This window comes from Pithys albifrons, chromosome 28, assembly GCF_047495875.1.
Source record: "Pithys albifrons albifrons isolate INPA30051 chromosome 28, PitAlb_v1, whole genome shotgun sequence".
NCBI classification, from domain to species: domain Eukaryota; kingdom Metazoa; phylum Chordata; class Aves; order Passeriformes; family Thamnophilidae; genus Pithys; species Pithys albifrons.
The window spans coordinates 566,237-578,767 of record NC_092485.1 but is presented as its reverse complement, the minus strand read 5'-3'; the positions used below and the strand labels follow the sequence as shown (position 1 = coordinate 578,767).

The 12,531-nt window shown below is 56.6% G+C and overlaps 1 protein-coding gene across 2 annotated transcripts in view; it reads right to left on the bottom strand.

Annotated features, from left to right (window-relative positions):
• Window positions 1-12,531, bottom strand: part of AHCYL1 (adenosylhomocysteinase like 1) — a 50,795-nt gene that overhangs the window by 26,004 nt on the left and 12,260 nt on the right. For both annotated transcript variants that reach the window (XM_071578453.1, XM_071578452.1), the window contains exon 2: window positions 70-181. In XM_071578453.1, the coding sequence (XP_071434554.1) occupies window positions 70-181 (112 nt within the window). The remainder of the gene's footprint in view (window positions 1-69; window positions 182-12,531) is intronic.

The following is a 12,531-nucleotide window of genomic DNA, read 5'->3' as shown; positions in this document are numbered from 1 at the left end:
GCACATTCCCAGTGGCACAAAGGCCCAGGGTGGGATGTGGGACACAGAGGGACAGGGAGTGGCACCTACCAGAGCTGTAGCTGTCGGTGGAGGACTGGGAGATGGAGCGGGACAGGGAGCGCCGGCCCGTCTTGGTCGGGAATTTGGTGAACTCCTGCATGTCATCAGCAAACTGGATTTGCTGGGAGCAAAGGGAAGAAGTTCTGGATCAGAGGGTGATCCCAAGGCATGACCAGCTTTCCCAGGCTGCCCATGGATCCCCTCAGTCCACCTGGGCTGCCACAGTCCCAAAAACCAACACCACCAAAGGGGCTACAGATCCCAAAAATCACAGCCCTGATTTGGATCCTCTGTCTGATCCAACCAGGATAAAGTAGATTGGACATAAAAAGAGCACCCCGGAGCATCCCCTTTAACCCATTCCCAACTCCCTGAGACCTGTCCAACCCAAATCCATGCCCCAATCCCAACAGATTCCTGCCCAAAAGTGCACAGCAAGAAGCTGGGATGGTCCCAGAAGGTCCCTGGTGCTTCCAGGATGTTCCCCTCCCAAGCTCCTGGGGTCTATGGATCCCTGATCTGCCACAGTCCAAATTAACAAAATTAACAATTAGACAAAACACCCCCAAACACAACGAGGTTATGGGTCCCAAAATTAACTCCCTCCCTCTGCCTGACCCACCCCAAGGGTTCAATCATGTGGGAAACAAAAAGGCAACTCAGGAATATCCCCTTTAACTCATTCCCAGATCCAGGAGGCTCCTCCAAGGATCACACTTGTCCAATCCAAATCCCTGCCCCAATCCCAACAGATTCCTGCCCAAAAGTGCACAGCAAGAAGCTGGGATGGTCCCAGAAGGTCCCTGGTGCTTCCAGGATGTTCCCTTCCCAAGCTCCTGGGGCCTATGGATCCCTTCAGTCCACCTGATCTGCCACAGTCCAAATTAACAAAATTAACAATTAGACAAAACATCCCCAAACACAACGAGGTTATGGGTCCCAAAAGTAACTCTCTCCCTCTGCCTGACCTACCCCAAGGGTTCAATCATGTGGGAAACAAAAAGGCAACTCAGGAACATCCCCTTTAACCCATTCCCAGCTCCAGGAGGTTCCTCCAAGGGTCCCACCTGTCCAACTCAAATCCCTGCCCCAGTCCCAGCAGATTCCTGCCCAAAAGTGCACAGCAAGAAGCTGGGATGGTCCCAGAAGGTCCCTGGTGCTTCCAGGCTCTTCCCTTCCCAAGCTCCTGGGATCTATGGATCCATCTGCCACAGTCCAAATTAAAATTAGCAATTAGATGAAACTTAACCCCCAAACACAACAAGGTTACATGTCCCAAAACTCCCTCCCTCTGCCTGACCCACCCCAAGGGTTCCAGGATGTGGGAAACAAAAAGGCAACTCAGGAACATGCCCTTTAACCCATTCCCAACTCCCTGAGACCTGTCCAATCCAAATCCCTGCCCCAATCCCAACAGATTCCTGCCCAAAAGTGCACAGCAAGAAGCTGGGGTGGTCCCAGAAGATCCCTGTTGCTTCCAGGATGTTCCCTTCCCAAGCTCCTGGGGTCTATGGATCCCTGATCTGCCACAGTCCAAATTAAAATTAGCAATTAGATGAAACTTAACCCCCAAACACAACAAGGTTACATGTCCCAAAACTCCCTCCCTCTGCCTGACCCACCCCAAGGGTTCAATCATGTGGGAAACAAAAAGGCAAACCAGGAACATCCCCTTTAACCCATTCCCAACTCCCTGAGACTTGTCCAACCCAAATCCATGCCCCAATCCCAACAGATTCCTGCCCAAAAGTGCACAGCAATAAGCTGGGGTGGTCCCAGAAGATCCCTGGTGCTTCCAGGATGTTCCCCTCCCAAGCTCTTGGGGCCTATGGACCCCTGATCTGACACAGTCCAAATTAACAAAATTAACAATTAGACAAAACACCCCCAAACACAACGAGGTTATGGGTCCCAAAATTATACCTCCCTCCCTCTGCCTGACCCACCCCAAGGGTTCAATCATGTGGGAAACAAAAAGGCAACTCAGGAACATGCCCTTTAACTCATTCCCAGCTCCAGGAGGCTCCTCCAAGGCTCCCACCTGTCCAACCCAAATCCCTGCCCCAAAATGCAGCAACAAGAAGCTGGGATGGCCCCAACAGATCCTTGGATGATTCCAGGCCCTTCCCCAGGAGCAGAACATCCCACAGGTTAAAAACACGGCACGTCCTTCCAAAACTGACACCAAAAGCTCAGCAGGAGAGAACATCTCAACAAAGAGACACTGACACTGTGTTGGCTTCCGGCCCCTCGGCACGAGGAGATGTTTCCATTGGAAGAGAATCCCCCCAAAAAGCCCCCCCTCCTCCCTCTCTTGGCCAGAGGCAACTCCAAGCTCCAGCACCTTCCACTGGATCATCAAATTTAAGAGTGTTGGGCCAAAAAAAAGAGGGGAAAACAACCCAAAACTGCTGCGTGTGAGGAGCTGGAAAAGGCCTTTTTGCTGCTCCTGCCAGGGAAAGCCAAGAGAGATAAAAGGAAATTAGGGAAAGCTCCAGTGAATCCAGCCTGGAGTCCCTTCCCTGGAATGCTGCACTGCAGGAGGCCCTGCCACAGAACCCCAGCACAGCCTCTTCCCTCGGATTGTGTCTCTCCAGGATTTGATTGTGCCACTCCACAGGGATGAGACGTCATGGCAGGGAATGGGAACAGCAAAGCACCCCCAGGAGACCTGGAGGGGAGGGAGGGATGGGAAGAGGAAGCTCAGAGTGGCCTCCAGCAGGGGCTTCCATGCCACAGCCATCCCAAAAACTCCCTGAAAAGCTTCCATCTGGGAAACAGCCTGGGAGGGGAGAGCAATGAGAGCACATGGTGGGATGATCCATTCCAGAAAGTGGGAATGTGAACGGAGTGGGACAGCACCAGAAACTGGAGCCATTCCTGCAGAATTCCAGAGGATGAGCCAAAAGCAGGGGTGGGACATAGAATAGAATCATAGAATGGATTGGGTTGGAAAAGACCTCCCAGATCATCAAGTCCAACCCTTGGTCCAACTCCAGTCCCTTTACCAGATCATGGCACTCAGTGCCACGGCCAAGCTCAGCTGAAAAACCTCCAGGGATGGGGAATCCACCCCCTCTCTGGGCAGCCCATTCCAATCCCTGAGCACTCTCTCTGCAAAGAATTTCTACCTGATCTCCAAGTTCAGTTTCCCCTGGCAGAGCTTGAGCCCATCGTGCCCCCTTGTCCTATTGCTGAGTGCCTGGGAGAAGAGACCAACCCCCACCTGGCCAGAACTTCCCTTCAGGCAGTTCCAGACAGTGCTGAGGTCACCTCTGAGCCTCCTCTTCTCCAGGCTGAACACCCCCAGCTCCCTCAGCCTCTCCCCACAGCACTTGTGCTCCAGTCCCTTCTCCAGCCTCGTTGCTCTTCTCACTTGGGTTGGAAGAGACCCCTGAGATCATCAAGTCCAACCCTTGATCCAACCCCACTGGGATCACTCTGGCACTCAGTGCCCTGGGCTGGTGATCACGGTGGGGTTGGATCAAGACATGGTGGATTCTCTGTCCCTGGAGGTGTTTCAGAGGACACTCAGTGCCACATCCAGTCCCTTCTCCAGCCTCGTTGCTCTTCTCTGGCCCCGCTCCAGCCCCTCAATCTCTTGCCTCAACTGAGGGGCCCAGAACTGAACACAACACTCAAGGTGTGGCCTCCCCAAGGCAGAGTCCAGGGGAAGGGTCACTGCCCTGGGCCTGCTGGCCACGCTAGTTTGGATCCAGGCCAGGATCCCCTTGGCCTTCTTGGCCACCTGGGCACACTGGTGGCTCCTGTTGAGCTTCCTGTCCCTCAGTCCCCCCAGGTCCCTCTGCCTGGCTGCTCTCCAGCCACTCTGTGCCCAGCCTGGAGCGCTGCAGGGCTTGGGGTGGCCAAAGGGCAGGACCTGCACTTGGCCTTGGTGAACTTCATCCCATTGGAATCAGCCCATCTCTCAAGTTCATCCAGATCCCTCTCCAGAGCCCTCCTGCCTGTCCAGGTCCTTCTCCAGACCCCTCCTGCCTGTCCAGGTCCCTCTCCAGACCCCTCCTGCCTTCCAGCAGGTCGACACTCCCTCCCAACTTGGTGTCATCAGCAAATTTGCTGCTGATGGACTCAATCCCCTCATCTAAACCATCAATAAAGATGTTAAACAGGACTGGACCCAACACAGACCCCTGGGGACACCACTGGTGACTGACATACCCCACTGGGGGTATGGAATCCAGGGGAGGACAGGTGGGATGATGGAGGACTCCAGGAACAGCCCAGCACGGATCAGATCCACCAGCACACCCAGCCAAGCATCCCAGGCATTCCTGGGGGTTCCCAGCCAGCTCCTCCATGGACATGCACTTGCTTCCCAGACAGGAATTCCCAGCAGACTCCAGCTGGATACTGATACAAATTGCTGGAATTTGTACCAGTGGAAGGAATGGGAATGTTAAATGTAGTTTGGAGTTTTGGGGGGTGGTTTGGTGGGGGTGGTTTGGTGCACAGGGAGGATCCAGAGGGCTCCACAACCCCCATTCCCATGGGAAAGCAGAGGGAGGATCCAGAGGGAATCACAACCCCCATTCCCAAGGGAGAGCAGAGGATCCAGAGGGAATCACAACTCTCATTCCCATGGGAAAGCAGAGGGAGGATCCAGAGGGAAACACAGACTCCATTCCCATGGGGACAGCAGAGGATCCAGAGGGAAACATAACTCCCATTCCCATGGGAGAGAAGAGGTACCAGAGGGAAATAACTCCCATTCCCATGGGAGAGCAGAGGATCCAGAGGGAAATAACTCCCATTCCCAAGGGAGAGCAGAGGAACCAGAGGGAATCACAGCCCTCATTCCCACGGGGAGAGCAGAGGATCCAGAGGGAATCACAGCCCTCATTCCCACGGGGAGAGCAGAGGATCCAGAGGGAATCACAGCCCCCATTCCCATGGGAGAGCAGAGGATCCAGAGGGAATCACAGCCCCACCCTATGGCAGAGCAGAGGGACAATAATCCAGGGGAGACACCTTCCTGCTGGTGTATTCCCTGAGGGCACTTCCAGGGAGAGGAAATGTCAGCAATTCCAGGCCTGGATTCCCATCCCTTCACACCAGGCTCTTCCTTTGGCAGCTCATCAAAGCAGAGGGAATAAAAACACACCCCACAAAGCAGCTGCTGGCATTAAACCAGCTTAAAGTGTCAGCTTGGGAATTCTCTCTATACCAGGGAAAGGTTTCCAGGGAAGAGGTGAATCCAGGAAGGAAAAATCAGACAAGGCACAGACATCCCAAGGTGCTCCAGCCCAGGTCTGTTTGTCCTGGTTTGCAGCATCCAGGGGGTGGGAATCCCGGGATTGGGCACATCCCTGCAGGGGATGCTCTCAGGGAGGAAGGTTTGGGATTCATTGGGAAGGAGAGGATGGGGATGGAGAGACAATATCCCACAATATCCCACAGCACAATCGTCCATCACCCCCTTCTGGGCACCAGCAGCAGGTGCTGAGCCAGCCCCAAGCACAGCCCCAGTTTTCCTTAAGGAAACGTGGGAATGGCAGGATGGAAGCCAAGGGAAAGGCAAACCCCCCAGTCAGAGCCCAGGGGCTGCACCACCCCCCTAATCCCCGAGGCTGCAGCTCAGCAGAGTCTGCCCCGGCCACAACCCCCCCCCAGCCCCACGGCAGGTCCCCAATCCAGCCAGGAACGGGCACATCCAACCCCTGGATGTTACCGGGAAGTTCCCGCAGGGCCGGAGGCAGCGCGGGGAGCTCGGGAAGGCTCCGGGAGCCGAGTGCGTGACCAGAGCCCTCCACGTGCTCCGCTGCATTAAGGAGGCCGAGAAAAGCTCCTAATCCCTCGGCTCGTCACCGGGATTGGACCCAGCGGCATTCCCGGCCGGAGCCTGCGGGGCAGGGCGTTCTGGGAATGCCATCCCAACCCTCCTCCTGCTCCGAGCGGCTTTTCCAAGGTGGAGTACGAGGGTTTCAGGGCAAGGAAAAGATTGTTTTGGCCCAGGGATTGGAGGGCAAGGAGGGAAAACAAGGCAGCACCCACTTCCCGGCACAGCAACGGAGCTATCCCGGAAAAGGAGGAGATGGGGATGAGGGCCAGGGGGCAGCTCGGTGCCAAAGAGCTGGGAACAGCAGGGATCTGGGGAGGTGTTCTGTGGGAAAACACTGGGATCCTCTGCCTCCTGCCAAGTCCTCACGGGGCGCTGCTGCTCCTGCTCACACCTGCCAAGCCATGAGGATCTTTTGTCCCCTTGGATGGTCCAAGTTGGAGCCACCAGGACCAGTCCCACCCAGATCCAACATTCCCCAACAACAGCCTCTCGTTTCCAGCTCTATTCACCCTTTCCAGGGCTGGAGCTGGAGATGAGGGAGCATCACCCTTGTTGGTGAAGTCCCCCCAACATCCCAAAAAGGGCTCAAAGGAGGCACCAGGAATCCCTGGATGCTCCCAACACCATCCACCGTGTTTGGCTGCACTGCCCAGAGCATCCCAAGCCACCAGGAAGCTTTTCCCAGGGTTCTAAGGATAAATGCAGCAGGAACACAGCCCAGAGCAGCAGCAGGAACACCCCCAGCACACCCAGGGAGGGCAAGGAGGTCCCAGGGCTGGACTGGCATGCTCAGCTTGTCACTACAGACTGTGCCATCCCCTCCTGAGCCCAGATTCCAAGATCCCCAAATCCCAGGATCATAAGGAAATTCCCAGCAAGTCAACTGAGAGAGCAGCTTTTGGAGCTGACAGAGTAAGGAAAGTTCCACCCCCTGGCTCCAAGTTCCAGAGGGATTTGTAAACACAGCTGGATTTACAGATGATCCCAACATGTCCCTCCCTCTCCCACGGGACAGCCCCACTTCCATCTTAAAACTGATTTTAACACTCCTTCCATTGCCAGAGCAGCTCCAGGGGGGATGCTGAGCTCCCCTGCCATGCTCTGCACCCCTGACTCCATCCCAGGCAGCCCCAGGGATGGCGGAGGAGCAGGTTGAGGAAGGAGGGCTTGGAAAACACCCCCCAGCTCCCAGCTGACCCAGCTCACCCAGGCACAGGCTCCACAGGGAAAGGACACGTGCCAGGAGCAGCTCCAGGCTCTGTCCTGCCATCCCAAGATTTGCCTCAGCAACCCTTACTTTGAGTTATTATTAAGGACAACGAGAGTGTTGGCACATCTGGAGTGGTGGGAAAGTGTCATCCCACCCCTCCCGTCCTGGAGAGCTGGAGGAGGGACCAGAGCAGACTCCACATGTCACCCAAGACCAGCAGGAACCACCTAAACCCCTCCAGACTGTGGAGTTTCCCATCCAAGGGATGGGAGGACACAGAACAGCCACCCAGTGAGAAACAGCAGAATGGGAGCAGAGCAGGCACAGAACCCCCTGCAAAGGCAGGGGCTCCCTGCAAACCACTTCCCTCCTCCTGGGAGCATCCAGAGTCCTGGGACTGTCCTTGGCTCGGGACTATTCAGAGCAAATTCTCCTTATTTAATCTGTTCTCCCCCCTGGCAGGGGCAGGGAGGGCACTGCTGGATGCCCAACACTCCCTGACGTGACCTGGCTTTGAAGTTCCTCATTTCTTTACCATTCCTGGGAATTCAGCCAGACGAGGAATGTTCTACAGCTCCACTGAGCCTCATCCTCCTCCTCCTCCTCCTTGTCCTCCTCCTCCTCGTCCTCCTCCTCCTCCTCGTCCTCCTCCTCCTCCTCGTCCTCCTCCTCCTCCTCCTCATCCTCCTCCTCCTCCTCGTCCTCCTCCTCCTCCTCGTCCTCGTCCTCCTCCTCCTCCTCCTCTTCCTCCTCCTCCTTGTCCTCCTCCTCCTCCTCCTCCTCCTCCTCCTCCTCCTCGTCCTCCTCCTCCTCCTCCTCCTCCTCGTCCTCATCCTCCTCCTCGTCCTCATCCTCCTCCTCCTCCTCGTCCTCGTCCTCCTCCTCCTCCTCCTCTTCCTCCTCCTCCTTGTCCTCCTCCTCCTCCTCCTCCTCCTCCTCCTCCTCGTCCTCCTCCTCCTCCTCGTCCTCCTCCTCCTCCTCGTCCTCATCCTCCTCCTCCTCCTCGTCCTCCTCCTCCTCCTCGTCCTCCTCCTCCTCTTCCTCCTCCTCCTTGTCCTCCTCCTCCTCCTCCTCCTCCTCGTCCTCCTCCTCCTCGTCCTCCTCCTCCTCCTCCTCCTCCTTCTCGTCCTCCTCCTCCTCCTCGTCCTCCTCGTCCTCCTCCTCCTCCTCCTCCTCCTCGTCCTTGTCCTCCTCCTCCTCCTTCTCGTCATCCTCCTCCTCCTCCTCCTCCTCCTCGTCCCCCTCCCCCTCCTCCTCCTCCCCCTCCGCCCCACTCCCACGTCAGGTGGGAGCAGCAGCTCAGGCCAGGGCGGGTTTTGCACTCCAGGACACCTCCAGGTCTGAGGCTCCAAGGATTCCTTATCCCCCCGGGAATGTTGTGGTTTTCCCAGGAAGGAGCTGGGTCTCTAAAGCACAAGTTGTTTTAATCCCCTTATTTGCAGAAGGAGTGTGGGGAGGTACCCCAGGGGCTCTTCAACCACATCAGCAGAGGTTAAAAACACCCCAGATAATCGATATTTTCCTGCTTTCCAGGTCAAAAAGAGGAGTGGAACACGTTTCCCTGGGCCACCTCCTTGGGGAGGGGACAGAATCCTTCCAGGATTTTTCCACAGCCATCCAAGTCCTGGATGGGACCTCACACTTCCCAACCAGGACACAAGAGCCATTCCTGAGGACACCCTGCCACGTTTCCCTCCTCTGGATGAGTGTCTGGGGCCATCCCAGCTCCCAGAGCATTCCCTGTGCTGGCCCCGGGGCTGGCACCGCTCCCGCCGTGGCCGTGCCAGGGGCTGGGTTTGTTTAGAGAGGACTTGGCTGCCCTGTGCCCTCAGGCCCCCTCTGTCCTCTTTCCAGGCTGGAAAAGCCAACCCCTGTTCCCACAGGATGGGGCTGGGAACAGGGGACACACAGACCAGACACAGCTCCTGCTCCCCCAGCCCATGGGACACCAGCAAGGGGTGTTTTTAAGGTTCTTCTCCTGCAGGGACATTCCTGGATCACAACAACCCTCAGGGACAAACCAGTGCCCACATCCCCAGCCCTGCCATTCCACAGGGATGCAGCAGGAGCAGGATGGGTGCTCAGCAGGCATCTCCTCATCCTCCACAGCCCCAGCATTGGAGTTCTGGGCAGAGCTGGAAGTGGCACAACCCCCAGGAACAGGATCTGCTCCTGCTGAGCACCCATCCCCAGCCCTGCCATTCCACAGGGATGCAGCAGGAGCAGGATGGGTGCTCAGCAGGCATCTCCTCATCTTCCACAGCCCCAGCACTGCAGTTCTGGGCAGAAAGTGGCACAACCCTCAGGAACAGGATCTCTTCTGCTGAGCACCCATCCCCAGCCCTGCCATTCCACAGGGATGCAGCAGGAGCAGGATGGGTGCTCAGCAGAAACTTCCTCATCCTCCACAGCCCCAGTACTGGAGTTCTGGGCAGATCTGGAAGGGGCACAACCCTCAGGAACAGGATCTGCTCCTGCTGAGCACCCATCCCCAGCCCTGCCATTCCACAGGGATGCAGCAGGAGCAGGATGGGTGCTCAGCAGGCATCTCCTCATCCTCCACAGCCCCAGCACTGCAGTTCTGGGCAGAGCTGGAAGGGGCACAACCCTCAGGAACAGGATCTGCTCCTGCTGAGCACCCAATCTCAGCCCTGCCATTCCACAGGGATGCAGCAGGAGCAGGATGGGTGCTCAGCAGGCATCTCCTCATCCTCCACAGCCCCAGCACTGCAGTTCTGGGCAGAAAGTGGCACAACCCTCAGGAACAGGATCTCTTCTGCTGAGCACCCATCCCCAGCCCTGCCATTCCACAGGGATGCAGCAGGAGCAGGATGGGTGCTCAGCAGGCATCTCCTGATCCTCCACAGCCTCAGCATTGGAGTTCTGGGCAGAGCTGGAAGGGGCACAACCCCCAGGAACAGGATCTGCTCCTGCTGAGCACCCATCCCCAGCCCTGCCATTCCACAGGGATGCAGCAGGAGCAGGATGGGTGCTCAGCAGGCATCTCCTCATCCTCCACAGCCCCAGCATTGGAGTTCTGGGCAGAGCTGGAAGGGGCACAACCCTCAGGAACAGGATCTGCTCCTGCTGAGCACCCATCCCCAGCCCTGCCATTCCACAGGGATGCAGGAGGAGCAGGATGGGTGCTCAGCAGACACTTCCTCATCCTCCACAGCCCCAGAACTGGAGTTCTGGGCAGAAAGTGGCACAACCCTCAGGAACAGGATCTGCTCCTGCTGAGCACCCAATCTCAGCCCTGCCATTCCACAGGGATGCAGGAGGAGCAGAATGGGTGCTCAGCAGGCATCTCCTGATCCTCCACAGCCCCAGCACTGCAGTTCTGGGCAGAAAGTGGCACAACCCTCAGGAACAGGATCTGCTCCTGCTGAGCACCCAATCTCAGCCCTGCCATTCCACAGGGATGCAGCAGGAGCAGGATGGGTGCTCAGCAGGCATCTCCTCATCCTCCACAGCCCCAGCACTGCAGTTCTGGGCAGAGCTGGAAGTGGCACAACCCTCAGGAACAGGATCTGCTCCTGCTGAGCACCCATCCCCAGCCCTGCCATTCCACAGGGATGCAGCAGGAGCAGGATGGGTGCTCAGCAGGCATCTCCTCATCCTCCACAGCCCCAGCATTGGAGTTCTGGGCAGAGCTGGAAGTGGCACAACCCTCAGGAACAGGATCTGCTCCTGCTGAGCACCCATCCCCAGCCCTGCCATTCCACAGGGATGCAGCAGGAGCAGGATGGGTGCTCAGCAGAAACTTCCTCATCCTCCACAGCCCCAGCACTGCAGTTCTGGGCAGAAAGTGGCACAACCCCCAGGAACAGGATCTGCTCCTGCTCCAGGTGTGGCCTTTGCAACAGAAGAACTTTTTCCTGATGGTTTTTCCCAAGTTTTAGAAGAAACCCCCAAGTGCTTCCTTCACTGGAAGAGCTTCCCGAGGGTGCTGCTCTGGGAATGGAAGCACAGCCAGGGTGGAATTTGGCACTCCTGGATCTGCAGAGGGTTCACAGGGCAGGTTGTTCTCCCTGCCTGGCACTCCCTGAGCGGGAATCGCAGCCAAAGCTCCGCCTGGAAACCTTCCCACCACTCCCAACAAGGAAATAAAGGACACCAAGGTCCTGGCACAGCAAACTGGCCAAGCCCTGATCCCAACTCCATCCTGGTGGGGCAAAAGTTTCCCTGAGTCCAAGAGGAGAATTAAGGACTTCCACACCAATCCCAAAACTCAGCAGAGAAGAAACAGCAGGAAAGACACGGATTCCAAAGGGTGATAGGCTGGAATCACTCCAAGATTTCAGCTGTGATGGGAATCACTGCAAATGTCCAGGGAAAGGACAAATAAACAGGAGGGATTCAATAAAATCAAGGAGGTTTGGAGTGTTAAAGAGTAACTGGGAGTAACTCCCGCCCTGAGAACACCTGGAGGCCAAAGGTGGGATCCAGCAGGAGCAGAGGGAAAACTCCCCAGCAGCAGAGAGGGATCTGTCCTTGGACTGTGGGAATGGAGGCAAAGGCTGGGCTGGGCTGGGCTGTAATGGGGAGTGATAAATCCTGGGACAGGGAGAGATCTCCTGGGACACACAGGGATAAACCCTGGGACACACAGGGATAAATCCTGGGACACACAGGGATACATCCTGGGACACACAGGGATACATCCTGGGACATGAAGAGATCTCCTGGGACACACAGGGATAAATCCTGGGACATGGAGAGATCTGAGACACAGACAGATCTCCTGGGACACACAGGGATAAATCCTGGGACACAGAGAGAGAGATCTCCTGGGACACAGAGGGATAAATTCTGGGACACACAGGGATAAATCCTGGGACACAGAGGGATAAACCCTGGGACACACAGGGATACATCCTGGGACACAGACAGATCTCCTGGGACACAGACAGATCTCCTGGGACACAGACAGATCTCCTGGGACACAGAGGGATAAATCCTGGGACACAGAGGGATAAATCCTGGGACACAGACAGATCTCCTGGGACACAGAGAGAGAGATTTCCTGGGACACACAGGGATACATCCTGGGACACAAAGAGATCTCCTGGGACACACAGGAATAAATCCTGGCACACATGGAGAGACCCCCTGAAATACAAAGGGATCTCCTGGGACACACAGGGAGGCTCCTTCCTGGCAGGAACAGCAGAAATCCAACCCCTGAGATCCCAAAGGGAACTGAGCTCCTGTCGTGTCTCCCAAGTTAATCCCATGAACTGCCTGGATGGGCAAACAGCATCCCAGATTCCTCACAACTGGATTCGTGCCCAGCAGCCACCCAGCCCATGGCAGAGGATAATTGGTACTAATTGGAGCTACCACAGGAGGCTGCATGGACAGGACAAGGCAATGTCCCTGCAAGGACACGGGGGAATGGCTCCCACTGCCAGAGGGCAGGGATAGATGGGATAATGGGCAGGAATTCCTCCCTGGGAGG